Here is a 20,881-nt window from a genome sequence, read left to right as displayed (position 1 = left end):
ACTGGCAGCATCTTTCTTGGCTTTCAGGCAGCAGCCTTGCTCCACTCTGGCTGGAGGATCTAGGAACTGAACCTGTGAGCTTCCGCCTGCAAAGATGGCTCTCTACCATTGGACTATGGTCCCTAGCTCAAATGGCAACAGGATTTCAGCTTTACTGGAGATGCAGGACAGCTGAAAATGGGTGCCCACACAGTCTGGACACTACAAAGTGAAAGCGGAATTGTTCTACACCATACGTACCTTTCAGCATTTTTACAGCAACTACTTTGTACGTGGGTGATTTTTTAATTCCAAAAGCAGCTGCTTGTACTACTTTCCCATAAGCACCTCGCCCAAGGGTCTTTCCTGCATCAAAAACAAATCACAGTTGCTGCTTAGAGAGACATCATCAGATAAAATCATAGTATTAAACTTTTCATTATGTTTAAAGTTCTGACATGGAGAGCTCCTGAATTTATATGCAACAAATTATACCACTTTCACAGACCTATGCTCAAAGCAATTCACAATATAAATGAAACAATATAAATGAAACCCTAAGTAGTCAAACAAATGATGGAAGTGTGAGCACATCTGCAAAAGGGGGAGACTATCACACCTGGCTGCTTCTGATCCAGAGCCTTTCAATAGTAATTATTGTGTTTTGGGCTGTGTACATATCATATATTTAAAGTATATTTCCCCCTCCCAAAGAATCCTGGGAACTGTTGTCGTTTAGGATTCTGGGAAGTGTAGCTCTGTGAGATGTTACCCACAATTCCCAGGATTCTTTGGCATGGAGAACGTGCTTTAAATATATGGCGTGTCTACATTCTTAGGAATAACAGAAACTGAGCCATGTCAGCTAAGATATATTAACTTGTTAGAACTGGTCTGTAAAATCCAGGGGAGTAACTTGCAACAGTTGGGATACAAGACAACAAATATTTATCACATTTAGGCTTATGCTTCAAACTTAGCCCACTATCAAGCCCTAAGAATGACATTGTAGCAATGGCTATACTGCCTCAAGGCAGCGGCTGTATTAACAATCAAAATGTTGCAAAACTGCTGCAAAGTACTGGCATGCAGCACTCTGCTGCTGCTGAAAAATGCCACAAGGCACAACAGTAACCACCAGTGCCAGCTGTTGTTTCATTCATTCATTTTTTCTGCAAGGTTTGGAATGGCCTTCAGTACTTGTCTGGCACTCTGTTATGTCATCCGTCTCTTGGTCAGAGATGGCCTAAGATATTTTGCTGGATAGGACAAGAAATTAAATGGTTGTAAAAGTACATTGCTAAGCCAAATAATGGAATGTTTGCTGCCTTTTAAGCATGCCTCCTATAATCTACTATTCCCATTGATATTTGCAAGTATTGGGATGGGGGACAAATTCCAGCTGGGATCTCGGCAAGAGCAAAGGATTAAAGCTACGTCCCTCCATTCCATGATTCCAATTCCCCCCAGCTACTTATTTTTAAAAAGACATCAGCTACATAAGGGCAAACTAGATGGCAACATCATACTTAGTTTGGGCATTAGACCATTTCTTCCCACCTAAGGGTTGCGCCAATCAGATCCCAGCTGGTCCTTTCACTTTTCTGTTCTGCCACCTCCCTGCTTCATTAATTTCCCTTCTTTCCCCTGATTGGACAGGGTTGCTCGGGTTTTACCACATATCAGGTGAAGATGTGTGGTAAAATGTGCGTTCATCTGATCATCTGTCCACCTGGATTCACAGAATCACGAGGACATCAGTAAAGTGAAGGAGATAGAGGGCACTGAAACCTGTTGCTTGTGTTGCAGGAGCCTGATTCTGTCATGGAGCCCTTAGGACCCCATTGCAGACCAGGCATCCATCTGTTGTTAAACCTAACTCCTGGAAGCTCATTGTTTTCTGAGAATTTGGCATTTGTTTTGATCAATAATAGTCCATTTACTTAGGACATTGGAATAAGCAACTTGTAAACTCTCTCTGTACTCAGTAAAACACCACAGGGGTATTGTTGTATTCGGACACTGGCATGTTTTCCAGATATCTTTTCCATCTGAACAATCTCTGTTTCATGGAAAACTAATAAAACTCTCACCACCCCCCGCTTTAAAAATCCTCCGATATTCTGGTTTCAGTTACATTATGTTTTAGTGCCAAACAATGGCTCCTAAGAACTTGTAGAGAGTATTTGGATATTTGAATTCTTGGACCAAATTCTCCTCACTTTACAAGCCACAGAAAATCCAACCAGCAGCTTCAGAAGATACAGCATACAGAGAAGCGTTATTAGGAATGTAAGGTGCAATTTAGGTCCCACTGAAATCTATTTCCCCCATCGCCCCCTTTTCACCTGGCACAGCAGTATTGAAAGCGGGATCATCTGTATATCTGCCCCAGTACCAGCATGAATACAAATCGTCACAAATACACAATAAAGAGGGCATCTGGAAGGGCAATTGAAAAGCAGAGCAAGGGAAAATCAAAGGAATAAGGTCTCGCCTTAGCCTGTAATAGATAATCCTAATATTTAACTCAATCTCTTAGGGGTTATGTTACTACTACACAGGCTGGTTTTTCCCCACCCCACACCTCCAGGTTCACTTAGGGTAACTGAGATCATGAAAAGCCACTCTGAGTCAGGGGAAATTTTGTGTGAGCAGACTTTTGGACTCCAACAACTACACTCTTGGAGGGAGCCACACAAACAAACATAGAATTGCTCTTTTTTTCTTAAAACAAGCTGTCGTTCTTTCAATGCAGACAGTGCGTGTTATGCCACAATTAAAGATCCAATAAAAATAAAAATCCTAGGTGGGGTAGTACACTAAGTGATTCCACCCTGGCTACAGGGCTGTGCAAATTCAGGGAGTCTGTTTTCTGCATGACACAAAGCTGCTTCCTGATTGAATAACTGAATGGTTAGAGCACACTGACATTTTAAAAAAGGCCTAAGTGGGGGCGTGATCTGCCATACTGTTTGCAGCTTAATGGGTATCATATGGTATGCTTACAGCCACCATAAACAAAGGTAGCATAGAACCCTTTGCATGTGTTTCTTCATACAGAAACTGTAACAATAGTCATTTGTTTTCTAAACATTTGCAATTTGATATCTGTTGCAGAGAGCCAAATTCTGATACAGTATATACTCACACTAGGCTAATGGCCAGCTCACATCCTGAAGCTCCTCACACCTTGTGTAGAGACCAGCATATGTAAGCCTAGGCAAAGGTAAAGGGACCCCTGACCATTAGGTCCAGTCGTGACCGACTCTGGGGTTGCGTCGCTCATCTCGTTTTATTGGCCGAGGGAGCCGGCATCCAGCTTCCGGGTCATGTGGCCAGCATGACTAAGCCGCTTCTGGCGAACCAGAGCAGTGCACGGAAATGCTGTTTACCTTCCTGCCGGAGCGGTACCTATTTATCTATTTGCACTTTGACATGCTTTCAAACTGCTAGGTTGGCAGGAGCTGGGACCGAGCAACAGGAGCTCACTCCGTCACAGGGATTTGAACCGCTGACCTTCTGTTCGCCAAACCCTAGGCTCTGTGGTTTAACCCACAGCGCCACCCACGTCTAGCTACCATTAAAATCTACTTTACATCTGAATGGATGCCATCAAGATAATGAGGGGAAACTTTGAGACAGGCTGACAAGGATGGCCAGTTTTCGTCATTGCCCACTAGGATTGTATTCCTTCAACTTTTATTAAGCAAATAAGCAAAGTGGGAAATAGGCAGGAAACTCTGAAATAAATCCAACAGAACAATAAAACCATTGGAATTATAGGAATTGCTCATCTCAAAGCCCCCCTCCCTTCTCCATTAGATGACATTGGATTAAAAGCCTTAGATTCTCAATGTTTAGTCAGCTCTCCTAGCTCCAACAAAAATTTTACTCAGAACTCTCAAAGCTCCAATTAAAATTCTACTCAGTGCCCTCCAGGAATCCAAAAACCATTCTGCCTGAAGGACAGATATACCTTTCTTTCCCTTTCTCCATTTCTTAACTTGCTTTCACTGTGGTTTCTATGGCAAAATTGCCACACTTACTTTCCTGTAGGCTTATGGGGATAGTTAGATTTTTCACTCTTTAGATCAAGGTGTGTATGCATTGTAGGATTTGCTACCTGCTTTATTTTTGCTGTCTGAAGCAGCCTTTGTATATATTTTGTCACTTTTATTTCATATAATAAACCAAGCTTTATTTATTCCTTTTGTGTAATAACTTCTTGTGGGCATAAGGTTACTAGATACTTCACAAATGATAAAAAATGAAAAATAATAAAAAAATGAAAATGTATGAGATTTTACAGAGCTAATAGGCAAGTTGGAGAAAGAATGACTGGTTAAAATTTATCACTAATCACCTAGCAAAAGGAAGGTGGCCAGCCCTGTTAACACTTACTCCCAGGTAGAGACAAGCAGTATTGCCATCAATCAAGTCCTTATGACTTTCCTTGCAATCTGAGACAGTTTCCAGATGGGAGAACTTCTCCTATATAATAAAACTGCAGATGGCCAACATTATGCTAGTGCTAGTTATGTATATTTCTCATCCAATGAAAATGATTGGCTGATGATTCAGGACAGACAAAAAGAAGTTACTTCTTCACACAACACCTAATTAGTTTATGAAATTCACCACCACAGGATGTGGGGATGGGATGGCCAGTAGCTTTAAACAGGGATTCAACAAATTCACAGTCTGTAAGTAACAATGGACACTTAAAAAGCCAAGGCTGCTATGTTGATCCTATGTTGATCCTTAAGCAGGGGTGGTGGTGAAGAAGAGTCAACACTCACAATTGGCCAATACCGTTATCAGGACCAATTGAAATGTCACTAAACCATAAGCAAACTTTCAAATGCTCCAAAATGCTTCACTAGGCTAGGTGCTACTAAGAGATGGGAGTGGGGTGGGGTGACAGGGAAAATAGTAATGGGGGAGGGAGTACAAAAAATAGGTTAGATGTCCTAGCAATGAGGTCTGCATTTAGACTCGTTTCCAAGATGGAGACTGGAGGTTGAATTAGACTTTTCTAGGTGGTGGAGGTGGAGAAAGAAATTCAATTCAGTTCACATTTAAAGGTGACCCAACCAATTTGCATTTTCCAAAACAATATGCAAGCCAAACACAGCCATCCTTCAAAATTTGCATTTCTCCAAATTTAGCAGTTCAGTTCTCCAGCCAAGCAATGTGTACAAAAAAGCATACCTGAGGGTAAAGTGTGCACAAAAAGAATACATTCATGGCAACAATGCATTGCAAAATGCATTGCAAAAATATGTATACTTGGCAAACTTGCGTATTAGGAGAAATTTGTACTCAAATGTTGATGAATTTTCACAGAACCTTTTTTTTTAATTGTAAACTGGAAATGTGGAGAACTTAATTTAAGATTGGAAAGATGAGAAATGAGAGAAACTAAAATTGAAGAAGAAGAAGAAGAAGAGTTTGGATTTGATATCTTGCCTTTCACTCCCCTTCAGGAGTCTCAAAGCGGCTAACAATCTCCTTTCCCTTCCTCCCCCACAACAAACACTCTGTGAGGTGAGTGAGGCTGAGAGACTTCAAAGAAGTGTGACTGGCCCAAGGTCACCCAGCAGCTGCAGGTGGAGGAGCGGAGACGCGAACCCGGTTCCCCAGATTACGAGACTACCGCTCTTAACCACTACACCACACTGGCTCTCACACCACACTGGCTCTCATTGACATATTCACACCCATCCCTAGGAATTCCGACATGTTTTCCTGCAGGTATCAGGTTACATAACTAACTTTTTTAGGATAAAGGAACAATAGCTGATCCCAATTTTTGAAAACATATAGCCTGGCTGTTACCCAGATCCATCTCATGCCTTAAGCAAAACACACACACACTCCTCATTAGACAAAAGGCAGAAATAAGAAGAAACAAAGCAATCTTTAGATTAGCAAATATATACGAGGAAAATTCAGATTAAGATTTAGAGGCAGTATGCCATTAAATAGCAGTTGCTAGAGAGAGCTGTTGCCTTCAGTTCTGCTTCTTGGTTTCTGAGAAGCATCTGGTTGGCCCCTGTGAGAAACAGCATACTGGAATAGTTGAAACATTAATCCAATCCAGCAGGACTGTCCTTGTGTTCTTGTCCCCATCTCCACTTGATAGGAAGAGGCCAGGCCAGCCTTGCAACCAGCAAGTAGCTTTTCCAGCTATGGGAGATTGTTGAAGAGACATGAATTCAAGTTTGAGCTTTGGTATCTGAAGAACAAAGGAATGGTTAACAGTGTGTCAATGCCTATGCATCCCAAGTAGAACAAGTGGGAAGGGGATGTGATTAATTGAGAAGCTTTTGGTGAACTGAATGTATTAGAGAAGGCCCTTGCTTTGACTACTCTAGGCTCAAATCTTTAGGACTTTGAAGGTTAAAGCTGCCACCACTAGAGTGCTTGCTGGGGCCACATTGTCTGGCTGGTTCTGTTGTGGCACTGCAGAGCTTCCCTTGCCATAACCAGGAAGAAACTGCCAAGGAAGAAGATGGGAGCTGTAGCAAGGAGGAAACTGCATGGAAGACAGCTACTGACAGAAAAAAGAGTAGAATTTTGAAGCACTGGAACTAAGAAATCACTTTTATTATCTGTCCAATGAGAGTGATTCTCAGGATATACCAGACGGGAAAGGAAGACTCTCAAACCCTTCAAGGACAGAGATGATTCAGCCACTGACTGCAGGAAGGAGGAGGACAAGGGTGGTGGTGCTTGGGGACTTCCTACTGAGAGGTACAGAGGCAGCTGTGTGCCAACCGGACCTTTTTGTTCATGAAGCACGCTGTCTGCCTGGCACACAGATCCAGGATATGAAGGACAGGTCACTAAGACTTTTCAGGCAAACTCATTATTATCCCTTCTTACTAATCCACAAGGAGACAAATGGCGCCACAGGACACAACTATGAACATATCACATCTGACTCTGAAGCTCTGGGGAGGAAGGTGAAGTACCTTGGGGCTCAGGTGGTGTTCTTGCCAAGTATTGCTGTAAAAGACAGAGGACTAAAAAGAAAGAGACTAGTATTTCATCTGTGCAGATAGTGTCGACAGGAGAGGGTTGGTTTCTGAGAACACAGTACAAACTTCCTTAACAAAGTACTACAGGCAGGAAATGGGCTGCAGCTCATGAGGACTGGAGAAAAATGTGTTTGGCAGGGGCAGGACAAACTTGATCAAGAGGGCTTTAAACTAAATCCGTGGGGAATGGAGACAATAGCCCAAAGGTAAATTCAAAGATAAGCACTAAAGATAGAGACTTGGGAGGTACAGGAGAGGCTGGGGAAGTTGTGGCTGGTGCCAGGCAAACTCCACAGGAGAGACATTGAAATAAAATATCCATGGGTTTCAGTGTGCAGAGGATGGGAAATAAACAAAATGAACTTGAACTCCTAGTACAGGAAGGTGAATACAGCTTGATAGATAAAACTGAGCCTTGGTGGGGTAACTCCCAAAACTGGAATGAAGCAACTGAAGGCTCTGAAACAGAAAGGGAACATGAACAAAGTGCACCCCTGCACATAAAAACAGTGATCATGGTAGCACTGCGAATAGGACATGGATAAAAAGAAATGAAGAAATTAAAATAATGTTGTGATAGGGGTCTATGATATAATGTTGAACCAAGGGGAGGCTGTGGATGACCCTTTCCTGAAACAAACTGTAGAAGTTTCCAACCAGTGGCCAATGTCCACTTGTGACAGAGAGGGTGGTAGCCTCTCAGCAGCATTCAGTACCATCGGCCATGGTATACTACAGCAGTGACTCTGTGGAATGATAGTTGGAGGCACAGTAATAGTTATTCCACCCTTATTTCTACTTCTGTAACGAGTTGGATGCCGGAGAACAAACGGAGAGTGAATCCCTACCCAACCAAGGCACTGTGGATTGGTGGGTCATGAGTCCAGGAATTGGGGAAACTGCCTGCTCTAGAAGGGGGTTGCCCTCCCATTGAAGGAGTTGATTCATAACTTTGGGTCCAAACTTGTCACTGGAGACCCTGTTGTTTTTGGCCAACTTCAGTTGCCTCACGAGCCATGTTCATCCCTGGCTACAGATAACCTGGCCATGTTAATGCATGCTCTCGTAACATGCCATATCTGAAGATCTCCTTGAAGATAACTTTGAAACTGCAGCTGCTAAACTCTTAAGTGGAGCACTGAACTGCAGCCATAGGACACTGGTTCTTAAGGAACCGCACAGGCTTCCAGTAAGTTTCTGAACTGCATTCAAGATGTTGGTGATGACCTATAAAGCCCTAAATGAAGAAGCACTTCTTTTAGTATCCTGTCTGATCACAAAGATCTTCTGGAGAGGTCCTCCTCAGTATCCCATCTTTGGATGTTCCACACTATGGGGTATGTAAGAGGGCCCTTCTCTGTAATGTTGTACCACTTGGGGAATGCCCTCCACTCTCAGATGCAAATCTTGTTTTAATTTCAGTGCCATAATAATAATAATAATAATAATAATAATAATAATAATAATAATTTATTATTTATACCCCCCCCCCCATCTGGCTGGGTTTCCCCAGCCACTCTGGGCGGCTTCCAAAAGAATATTAAAATACTGTGATACATCAAACATTAAAAGCTTCCCTAAACAGGGCTGCCTTCAGATGTCTTCTAAAAGTCTAGTAGTTGTTGTTCTCTTTGACATCTGGTGGGAGGGCGTTCCACAGGTTAATATCTGATCATTTTTAATCAAGCTTTGAGTATTAATTAATCCCACTACTTAAGTTGTAGTGACTGTCACTTCTCTTTTAAGATTATTTATTGTTTTATTGTTTATCCACTCCTGATCTCCTATTCACAGACTGCCATAGTTTTAGAAGTATAAGAAACTGTTCCAGGGTATTCGTTCCAGGGTATTTATAGAGTGTAGTTCTGTGAATAATTCTTATTCTTATTTATTGAATTTATACCTCACTCTTCCTCCAAAGGAGGGTTAGGAATCTCTATTAAATAATTTTCAGTATCCTTGCCAAATTATAATTCCTCATGTTCTTTGAGAGAAGCTATGACCATTAAAAGGGTATAAAATCCAACCTTTCATTCAAGGCATTCACATACCTCACTTAATCATTAGCATTTCTACAACCATCATTATAAGAAGTTGTAAATATAGGCCCTAAGGACATTTCATCAGTCATGTGAATCAATGGATGAGAGGCGCACAAGATGATTTAGACAGAAGCTAACTCTATGCAGACTTTTAGGATCCATGGTTAATGAACATTGGGAGAAGGAAGGAGATCTTGCTCACTGACCCTGCTCCCAACTTCCATGTGTTCACCTCTGGAGGTCTGAATAGAATCTATGCTCATACGTAGACTCTATTGAGAACTTCACATCAATGCATCGAGGGTGGGAATGGGGACAGTGGGCACAATCCACTGGCTACTTCACATGTTATTTCACAAAGCTCAGTTGGTAGACTCTTAATCTCGAAGTTGTGAGTTTGAGCCCCATGTTGGGCAAAAGATTCCTGCATTGCAGGGGGTTGAACTAGATGACCCTCGTGGTCCCTTCTAACTCTACAATTCTGAATCCATGATTCTGTGATTCATCATCTGGGAATGAATGTCTGGAAGTCAGGCTCACCCCGCTCACCCTCAGCCCCAGGCACTTACTGAACTAAGACTAGGCTGCAATCCTAAATACGCATTCCTGGGAGTATGTCCCAGTGAGCTCATCAGTGGAACTTATTTGAGTAAGGTGCTGTTAGCAACGTTACAAATTAATACACTTGTCTGGTTCACAATTTATAGCTATGCATTACAATTAATAGGCCTGATAAAGAAAAGGTGGAAAGTGTAGAAAGAAAATATGTGTGAGACTAAAAAAAAAACTTCCAACAACTAAACAAGAACACGTCGTATTTACAAGATAATAGCGATAGGAGCTGCCAAGGTCAATGAGAGGTTGGACTGACTTCCACGTAACTGGGACTTGTGCGGGAGATGATTTAGCAAACAGGCTGCACCCAGCCAACTTTTCAGAATCTGGTTTTCATTCATGATCACAGCATTCTTTCCTTGTTTATGCCATTCCCCCACCCCCCTCCACACACACATCTACACTGCTCCCATTCCAGATTTGTGCCTCAGCTCTTACATACAAGATAGAACTTAAGGAACTGAATTAACTAGTTCCTGCCAGGGAGAGAAATTCCATATTGCATGCTCCAAGTACCTGGTTTGCCAACAAGTGTAGGTTGGACAGGGAGCTATAGGCAAGGAGGGGTCCCTGGCAAGTACATCTCTCTGGTACACAGGCATGTGTTAGAAAACACGTTTGCTCTCTTCACACTTTGCATGGCTGAGATGTACCCTTTAAAAACATGTTGGGCTACAGTCAAACAGGAACATGCTTACGAGCAAGACAAAGAGGTCTGCCTCCACGGTCAGAGGCAGTATGCTTTTGAATATCAGTTGCTGCTGTAAACAGAAGGAGGAGAAAGTGCTCTTGCACTCAAGTCCTGCTTGCAGGCTTCCTATAGGCATCGGGTTGGTCACTGTAAGAACAGGTTGCTGGATTTGATGGGCCTGGATGTTCTTATGTTAAGACCCATCAAATTGAATGGAACTTACTTATAAAAAGGTAAAGGTAAAGGGACCCCTGACCATTAGGTCCAGTTGTGGCCTACTCTGGGGTTGCGGCGCTCAACTCGCTTTATTGGCCGAGGGAGCCGGCGTCCAGCTTCCGGGTCATGTGGCCAGCATGACTAAGCCGCTTCTGGCGAACCAGAGCAGCGCACGGAAACGCTGTTTACCTTCCCGCCGGAGTGCTACCTATTTATCTACTTGCACTTTGACATGCTTTCGAACTGCTAGGTGGGCAGGAGCAGGGACCGAGCAACAGGAGCTCACCCCATTGCGGGGATTCGAACTGCCGACCTGGGGCACCAAATATGACAGGTGGGCAGGGCCACCCACCTGCCAGTCACTTGATGTCATAGTGACATCACTGTCTGGACTGATTCCCTTTTACATTTGGAGGCCAGGGCACAGGTTTGTCTAACTGCTTCCAGGATTTTTAGTCCATGGGTGTCTGATACCCAGGAGGAAACAGATAGTAATTCCTGTTACACAACAATTCTTCAACACTTGTGAATACATCCCTTGGAGGAAAATAGTTAACCTACAAATCAGTTATGAAACAGTGACGCTCAGTTTAGTTCTGCCCCCTCAAAGTGCTCTGATCCCTACATCTGGATTCTAAATACTTCTGCAAAGGCCAGATAGCAACAATTGCACTGAGAGTTATTTTTAAAGCAATTCCATTTCAGAAGCAGAGGACAACAGTAACAATTAAGGGGCATAATCTTGTTTTCCGAAATAAAAACAGTACCCATTAACAGGGGGGGAAAATAGTTGATAAATAAAAGCTGATTTGCAGCATTAATCTGCAGTGTTAACCTGCTGCTTAAATCCATCTTCCCCACCCTGGTGCCCTACAGCATGAGCAGTGGTCAGGATTGATGGGAGTTAATGCAAGGATATAAGAAGAGCTTGCTAGATCATGCCAATGGCCCATCTACTCCAACATCCTGTTCTCAGAGTTGCCCAGCAGATGCTATGGAAAGCCCACAAGCAGGACTTGAGTGCAACAGAACTCTGCACACCTGCAGTTCTCAGCAACCGGTGAGCAAAGACGTATTGCCTCTGGCAGTGGAGAGAAAACATCAGGGTTAGTAGCCACAAATAGCCTTATCCTCCATGAGCTGCAGTCAAACAACATCTGGAGGGCACTAGGTTGGGGAAGGCTGCTTGAACCCCACATTTTGTTATTACCAACCCAGAATCGCATGCAATAGTAGAGAAAGAAGCACATGATTACCCAGTTTGAGCCTTTCCCGGGCGAACTCCCATTTGCTGGCCTCGTAAGGAAGTCGTTCACATTGTTCATCTAAGGGGACTTCTTCAGGATCCATTATGATCGATAAATAATCTGTCTTTATTTCAGAAGAATAAGGCTGGAAAATAATGTTAAAGATCCCCAAGTCACTACAAAATGCACAGCCATCCTTAGTAAGTTCTCCTGGCTTTGGTCAGGAAGGTGATTGGTTAATTGGATATGACTGCTGCACCTCTTGCCATATGGATACACATTTCATGCTCCAATGTACAATCTGTTAAAGATGCTTCATTTTAACATTGCCATGTATTTTTTTCATTCTGGTGATATTTCCACCACCTTCTCTCATATATATACTGTATTGCATGCTTGATTTCGTCAATTAAATCCATATGAAGACCTCCTCAAATAATTGCCATGTGACAGAGATTCCAGTCTGTACTTTCAGTTGAGTGTATTTTCAGAAAAATGACTAACTACAGCCTCTAAAAATAGCTTTGGCAGACCACTGTACAAAAGAAAATAATGGCATATGCAACAGATGAGTTCAGCTGTCAATGCTTGTTGCTTAAAAAAAGTCGCCAAATGTGGTTTGAAAGTTGTGCAAGACTGAGATGTAATCTGCAAAGTATTCACCAGTAACATTTTGTGTACACATTTTTCAAATGTTCAAGAATTCATATTTCCCTGTAGGCTCTTGCCTACGCAATATTATTTCCCCATAGTGATGCCTAGCAAGTAATTTAGACTCATTAGGCTGTTAGAAGGATTAAGGCTGCAATCCGATGCATACATACATGGGAACAAGCCTTCTCAAACTTGGAGAGATTTACTTCTGAGTACATGTGCACAGGGTCAGGCTGCCTATCTATGATTCAGGGACAAAGGGAACAGTTTCTTTCCTGTGTTAATGGGACGTCTTAAATTGCCTTTCAAAGCAGCTAAAATTAGTGCATATAAGCTGTTACCTAGCTAAGAATCTCCCTCAAGCCAACACAAATCAGCATTGAAGATTTATCTTACTTTCAGTATAAATGAAGCACAATTTGAAATAACATATTTATAACGTGGATAGTTTTGAAATTATTTCACCCCCATAAGCCAGGCTTTGGATAAAGGGACACTGTCAGGTCCATCCACTGTCAGGTGGCTGTTTCCAGTGGAATGCCATGTCAGTCTGGATTTCTACCTGTGGTGAAGTATGAATTCAGCAGGCAAGCCTGGTGTGTATTGACAGGAATATGTATGCTGTCTTCACGAGACAGGGTGGTTACCTAATATCAGGCTGTCTCCTGACCTCTTCTGTGATCACTGCTCTGCAGTGGTGGACATTTAGTGACAACCTCACTGCTTCACTCCTTGCCAGTGTGAACTGGCTGCCGCAATGGATATAGTGTGGATATGCCATTCACCTACTATGACAACTGGCAGAAATCCACGTCTTTCAAAAACAGAAAGGAGAGCAGTTGTGTGGCCACAGAAACAGTTAAGGGTATTGTTGCACCTTAAGACAGGGGTTGGCAAGCTTTTGGGAGCAGCAGGTACATTTAGAATTTTGAGAGAGTGCTGGTGGTGCCAGTCCCAAAATAGCTGTTATTGGGGGGGCGGACATAACACAAAAAGGCATATCCCATTTGGAAAACCAGAAGAGGCTTCAGTGCCAGTGCCTTTGGCCTCACCTTTTTTAGCTTACGGATGAAGAGCGTTAATAGAAGCCAGAAGAGTGTTGCTGCCACACAAGTGCATGTCAGTGTTATCAGCTCCAGGTTTGAGCTCTCTGAAATTCCTGAGAAAAATAAAATCACAATTAAAATGTAACTCTCTGATATACCACAGTTGTTACTAACGCCTATCATGACATTTCTCTGAAACAGAGAAACAGCACAGTGGATTTTGCTGCACTAGTAACTGGTGTTGCATTTGGGAGAGCGATAGTCTGGGAAGACTTCTTGAACCATACACACAACCAATTTCCATTGGGTATTATAACAACATGGGGCCTTTGAAATGTGACCTGAGCCATGTGAAGGCCTCTATTCTGTGAGCAAATCCTGTGTCGCTGGGATAACATTTAAAAGATCCAACCACAGGAGCTGATCACATAGTTTTTTCACTTGGCTTTCTCTTAACATTGCCTGTATATACACTATAACTATAAAGCACATTCAAAGCACCCCCAAAGAACCCTGGGAACTGTAGCTTACCCCATCAGAACTACCATTCTCAGCACCCATAACAAACTACTGTTCCCAAGATTTTGGGTGAGTGGGTGTGTGTGTGTTGTTAGGGTGTGTTTTAAAGATATAGCATACACAGCCAGCTTGTTTGTTTTACAAATTTATTGGAAAATTTTAAAAACAGTTACCAAACATAAAGTTTTGTTTGTCTTCTAAGACAACTACATGCACAGATACTAAGTCTTTTGTGCAGTCATTCACATGGCATCAAAACAAACTTGAAAACTCTTTTACATTGTAGATCATCCACAGGGTATACCTTGGATATACCAAAGGAATAGTTGAGGGATTGTAGATGCCCAGGGGGGGGAAACTCCCTGGACTGGTTCCCAGACTCTGACAATTCTTTTCTTTTCCAAACCATTCTCTCCCTTTTGCAAGGTTCAGAGCAAACACAGAAAAGTAGGTGCCTGTCACCTGTTTTAGCTATGCATCTCATTGTTATTAAAACAATGAATATTAATCATCAAATGAAGATGTAATCACAGACCCCTGTGCTAGCCAGTCATTTACAAGTATGTGCCTCTCACCTGTTTCGATATATCTAATCAGCAATTGATTACATTATATCTTACTATCACTCAAGATCCATTCTGATGACCACATCCACTCCCAACCAATGTTCAAGGTCCATTTGCAAGACCATTTCACTGCACTTCCTGGGGCAAGGGTGGCTTAAGCTGGCCAGATTTCTAAGGCTGGACAGCATAACCATACCAGTTTCCATTTTTGAAAAGGAAAAATGTTCCCCTTTTCTTTTTGCTGCAAGGCTTACGGTGCAGACTCCAATATGGAATCAGTGACTGTCATTACACCACAACAGAAGCCTCCTTACTTCCCTCCCACTTCCTCCCCAGATGTAGCTGCTTGACAGCCTGAGTGGCCCGTAAACACTTGAAAGGAATTTCCTAATTCCTGTCAGGCTGCCCCATAGGGTGTGAAGCATCACTATATCTGTCCTCAGACTAATTAATCGTTCAACACTTGAGAGAGCTTAGTCCAAAATTTTCCTTCCTTTGCATGAGGCTTAGAGAGGTCAGATTTTCTGATTGGCTGCTATAAAGCCTGGCATTGTCTAGCATGTTAGATACGGATCAGCCCAATGCTCAGTAGGGTTTGGCCATCCTTTCTTCCTACCAGACTGCTTTGCTCTGTTAAAGGCAGGACCCCGGAAATTCAAGCGAGCTCCCACTCCCATTTAGAACTGGCTGACCATGTTTCCTGTTTTCTTCCTGCTTCTTTGTTCTTGGACTAATGTGCTTAGGAGCAATGGATTTCAGCCATCTTCCACTCCCGTCTGAGCCCACCATTTAAATCCTTTGAAGTAACTTAAAAGAGAAAGACTCTTTGAATAACATGACATTCCTACCAGGTATCTTATTATCAGTCAAGCAGAGTAGAAATACATTTGAGTGTCATGGAGCCAGCCAGCAATAAATCACACAAAGTAAGTGAAGTTAACAATTTATCAGAAGAAACAAGGTCTGCTCAGGAGTGCCAGGCCTAACGAGCACAGCAACTCTTCTTGGTAGGTCTCCCCCCTCCAAGGCACTTGTGGAGACTGAGGGTCCCCGTCTTCCCATAGTTGTCTAAGTCTCCTCCTCTCCTGGGTCCTCCCCAAGCAATCAGAGGCTACAGCAGCGTGTCTGTCTTTGCTTCTCCCACTTCATACCTCTCCTGGTCCTGGGAGACTGGGGGCAGAGGAGCTTGTCACAGCAGGATGGGAAGACATCCTGGCTTCTTCACCAGTCTGACTCATCTCTGCCTCTTAGCCTCCCTTCTCTCCTGCCACCACTTCTGATTCTTATTCTGGGCTTCTCTCTGCCACAGACTCTTCATGCTCACTCTTCAGTTTCCAACACTTCCTCCTCTGAGTATTCTCCATCTTCTCCTTCTGACCACTCATCATTTTCCCACCACCAATCTTTGGGCTCTGAGTCTTCTTCCATCAGGGTTCCCCCTCTGGTGCCTCCCACCATTCCTCTGTGTCTAGCCAGTTCATTACATCAATAAATCTTAACTTTTTGTTTTTATGTTTTTCAGACAGATTTTTAACTACCTTCTTTTCTCTGAATTTCTTTAAAATACCGTATTTTTCGCCCCATAGGACGCACCGGCCCATAGGACGCATCAAGTTTTTTGGGGGGGAAATAAAGGGGGAAAAAATTATTTTCCCCCCAGGCGCTTGTGGGGCAGGCAGCGGGGAGAAGCGCTCTTCTCCCCGTCGCCCGCCTTGAGATCAGGTCCGGGGACAGCGGGAAGACGTGCTGCGTCTCCCAGCTGTCCCTGGAGCTTGTGGGGCAGGCAGCGGGAGAAGCGCTCTTCTCCCTGCTGCCCACCTTAAGATCAGGTCCGGGGACAGCGGGAAGACGCGCTGCGTCTCCCTGCTGTCCCCGGAGCTTGTGGGGCAGGCAGCGGGGAGAAGCGCTCTTCTCCCCGCCGCCCGCCGTGAGATCAGGTCCGGGGACAGCGGGGAAACGCGCTGCATCTCCCAGCTGTCCCCGGAGCTTGTGGGGCAGGCAGCGGGGAGAAGCGCTCTTCTCCCTGCCGCCCACCTTCAGATTAGGTCCGGGGACAGCGGGGAGACGCGCTGCGCCTCCCCGCTGTCCCCGGAGCTTGCGGGGCTGGCGGCGGGGTCTCCCCGCCGTCAGCATCCAAACCACTTCGGGAGACAGCGGGATGGCGGCGTTCCGCCTCCCTCTGTCCCCCGACCTTGTGGGGCTGGCGCTGGGGCTCTCCTGAAGCCTGGAGAGTGAGAGGGGTCGGTGCGCACCGACCCCTCTCACTCTCCAGGCTTCAGTGAAAGCCTGCATTCGCCCCATAGGACGCACACACATTTCCCCTTCATTTTTGGAGGGGAAAAAGTGCGTCCTATAGGGCGAAAAATACGGTAGTTCATTTTTCTCTCAATCTGCACTGCTATGTCTTTTGGTTTGACCTTGAAATATTATCAATTTGCTGTACTTGCATGACTGACACTCAAATGATTTGAGGGTTTTGGTAAGATAATGGAATCATCCCTGGTGGCTTGGGGGCAGAAAACCGCTCGGACCCATCCTTTCTAGGCACAGGAAAAGCGGAAGTGTGGGTGAGATCTGCCCATCTCAAAAACAACAGCAGCCCTTTCCTAAGAGGTTCTGCGTGGTTAAAGCCTGAAAACATCTCAGGAAAACATACGGATCAATATATGAAGGAAATACGGTGAAGGGGAATGGATCAGCTCAAACAACCAAAGGAGCCTAAATCTGGAAAATATTAGAAGCCAATGAACACGCTGCACCGGAATATTAGCATCAAAATATTCCCTCCATGCATTTCCTGCAATCACCATAAATATTTCTGAAACAAAATACAGCTTCAGTTCTTACAAGCAAAACACAAGTTTCAGCTTGTGTCCTAAAAATACTTCTGTAAAAACTCCTTCCATGCCTCTTACTCCAAGTTTCTCTTCAAATGTCATTCCACTTTAGGACTTAATAAGAGCATGCAGCAAGGAAGAAATGGCTGGCAGAACTAGTTTGGAACATGATTTCCCAGGTTCTCTTCTTGCTGCTCAGGCATCCCAGCTCAGAATCAGTCTTGGCAGAGGAAAGAGGGATGATTAATGTCTTCCTTGTGGGGTCCTTGGCTAGCCTGAAGGCCTGTGATGCTTGTTTTTAAGCGAGTCTTCAAACCACTGCTCACATTCTGGATATCTTTCAGCTTTTAGTAGCTACATCTCCAAGGCAGGATCTCGGCAAAGTAATAACTTGAGCCTTATTTGTTGCCAGATATTTAAATTAAATCCCATTTTCCTCTCATAAAGAGCAGGAAAATAATAATTCCTGAGTGTTTATTAAGGGAGGTAGCAGCCGACATTAATTCCCAGCCATGTAAACAAATAGCCTTTTTCTGAGCCAGCCTATTGTTCCATATAAATCACAAGCATCTAATAGGGAGGCTGCTAACACATCACAAAAAAGCATCACCAAGGGAAAGAGATACAGATTTACATAACATTCTGTAAGTCTATGTAAATGTAGAAACAATATACTATAATTTAAATAGAAATACAATACTCCTCACTATAGATGACCTGTGTGCCTGTTCGGTCTGCTATCCAGGTGCAAAGCCTTGATGGGCAACTTCCAGGGCCCTTGCTCTCTCTCCCTTCTTATCATTCTTTACCTTTAAACCAGATTTGGACTAGACTTGGGATGTAATCTGATAGTAACATGACTGTTCATTCAGCTTTCTTGAGATCAAGATTGCAGCTGGGAGGTACTACTTGATCTGGCCCTGACTCTTGATGTCTTCTACGCTTATGGTAAAAAAAAAATTGTCTGCTACTTATGCTGTTTTTAATGTGCATTTTATATTGGACTTCCTTTAATAATGTTTTCTTTTGAAATGTTTAAGTTTTTTAAAAAACTTTGCTGTGTTAAATGTGCATTCTGTAGTTGACCTTTTGTAATGTTTTATTTTGAAATCTTTAACATAATATTTTAGTTTCCTGTAAATTATGTGTGTTATTCTGAATTGTTTTATTTGACGCTTTAATGTAGGTTGTAAGCCACTTTGAGATTTTTTTTCTTAAAAAGGTAAAGCGTTATAGAAAGGAAATGAAGATGAGGAATCATATTGAACACCTACCAGTTTGCTACAGTTTCCATTTCATAATGTTGTTCTTTCAGTTTCCTGAGCTTCCTCTGCAGTGAGTTTCACAATCCATTTTGAAATGTTCAAGTCAATTTGCATAACAAGGTGCCAATTTATGAAATCAATTGGGTTGCCTAAGGTTACTTGGGTTGCATGGATGAGACTCTTACCTTTCTACAGTGAGCTACATTCCACCCACATAAAAGTCAGAGGCTTCTACACATGTACACATATATCTCCAACCTAGGCAAGTAAGAATCATAGAATTGTAGAGTCGGAAGGGATTCCAAGGGTGATCTAGTCCAAGACCCTGGAATTCAAGAATCACAACTAAAGCATACATGACAGATGGCCATCCAACCTCTGCTTAAAAATCTCCAAGGAAGGAGATAGACTCATGGGAGTCTGTTCCACTCTCTAGCACCTCTTACCATCAGAAAGTTCTTCCTAAGGTTTAGTTGGAATCTCCTTTCTTGTAATTTGAACCCATTGGTTCAGGCCCTATCCTGTGGAGCAGAAGAAAACAAGCTTATTCCATCTTCCATTTGACAACCCTTGAGATAGTGGAAGATGGCTTTCATATCTCCTCTCAGTCTCCTCTTTTCCAGGCTAAACATACCCAATTCCCACAACCGCTCCTCATAAGGCTTAGTTTCCAGGCCTGTTATCATCCTGATCGCCCTCTTCTGCACATGTTCCAGCTTGTCAATATCCTTCCTAAGCTGTGGTGTCCAGAGCTGGACACAGTACTCCAGGTGGAATCTGACCAAGGAAGAATAGTGTGGTACTATTACTTCATTTGATTGGGACACTATACTCCTGTTGATACAGTCAAGAATAAGGTAAAGGTAAAGGTACCCCTGCCCATACGGGCCAGTCATGTCCGACTCTAGGGTTGCGTGCTCATCTCGCTCTAGAGGCCGTGAGCCGGCGCCATCTGAAGACACTTCCGGGTCACGTGGCCAGCGTGACGAAGCTGCAGCTGGCAAGCCAGCACCAGCGCAGCACATGGAAACGCCGTTTACCTTCCCGCTATAAAGCGGTCCCTATTTATCTACTTGCACTTAAGAGCGCTTTCAAACTGCTAGGTGGGCAGGAGCTGGGACTGAACGACGGGAGCTCACCCCGCCGTGGGGATTCGAACCACCGACCATACGATCAGCAAGTCCTAGGCACTGAGGTTTTACCCACAGCGGAGAATAGTATTAGCTTTTTGTTGCTGCATCACACTGTTGACTCATGTTAAACTTGTGGTCTACAAAGAGCCTTAGATCCTTTTCACATGTACTACTGGTAACCTGAGTGTCCTCCATCTTACATTTGTGCAGCTAGTTCTTTCTGCCCAAGTGTAGAACCAGTTACCTCATTCAGCCCACATTTTACCAGCTTCCTTGCGAGAATATAATTGGGGACTTTGTCAAAAGCCTTGCTGAAATCAAGATACACTATGTCCACAGCATTTCCCTGATCCACCAAGTTTGTAATTCCATCAAAAAAAAGAAATCAGATTGGTCTGGCATGACTTACTTTTGAGAAAGTTTATAAAGGTGTTGAACAACAGTGAGCCCAGGACAGAACCCTGAGGCACCCCATTTGTAACATTTTTCCAGGATGACAAATGGAATTCCCTATCTCTGAAGATCCATTGAGCAATGTCTTGCTTCCTTTACACTTCTGGATGAAAATATTGCTACGCACAAGACCTTTGTGTGGTTGCTAAATGAACCATTTTGCTACTGTTCAGTTGTATAATTGTAATATTTTTGTGATTTTATTGTGTATGTTTTTAAAATCTCGTTTAAATTTATTTGAAAACTTACTTTAATGGGAAAATGGTTAATAACTTTACAAAATATATTAACATGTGTAACAGCAATTATACCGCCTCCTAAGATAATTGCTAGACAAGGGTGTTCACAGTGCAATCTTCTACTCAAATGTAAGTCCCATTGAATTCAACAAGGCCTATTTCCAGGTAAGTGAGGTTATAAAAAGTTCAACTGAGTCCTACTCTTCATTCATCTCTTCTTGATACAAAAATAGCACCTAGTTCTATCAGCAGAGAGACTAAATAATTTGTAAAGGAAATAAGGAGGGCAGACAGTTTCCTTCCTGCTTGAATCACAAACTGTTTTTCAAATCT

The 20,881-nt window shown here is 43.2% G+C and overlaps 1 protein-coding gene across 8 annotated transcripts in view; it reads right to left on the bottom strand.

Moving 5' to 3' along the window:
- FLT1 (fms related receptor tyrosine kinase 1) overlaps positions 1-20,881 on the bottom strand; it is a 139,258-nt gene that overhangs the window by 19,036 nt on the left and 99,341 nt on the right. For all 8 annotated transcript variants that reach the window (XR_014009070.1, XM_081197868.1, XM_081197867.1 and 5 more), the window contains 3 exons: positions 13,543-13,649; positions 11,846-11,981; positions 241-345 (listed from right to left, as the gene is read on the bottom strand). Coding sequence is in view for 7 of the 8 variants with exons in the window: in XM_081197868.1 (XP_081053994.1) it covers positions 241-345; positions 11,846-11,981; positions 13,543-13,649 (348 nt within the window). In the remaining variant the exon portion in view is untranslated. The remainder of the gene's footprint in view (positions 1-240; positions 346-11,845; positions 11,982-13,542; positions 13,650-20,881) is intronic.

The sequence above is a fragment of the Podarcis bocagei genome (assembly GCF_964188305.1).
Source record: "Podarcis bocagei genome assembly, chromosome: 6".
Classification (NCBI taxonomy): domain Eukaryota; kingdom Metazoa; phylum Chordata; class Lepidosauria; order Squamata; family Lacertidae; genus Podarcis; species Podarcis bocagei.
Note: the sequence above shows the minus strand (reverse complement) of the source record. Positions and strands in the feature narration are given on the sequence as shown.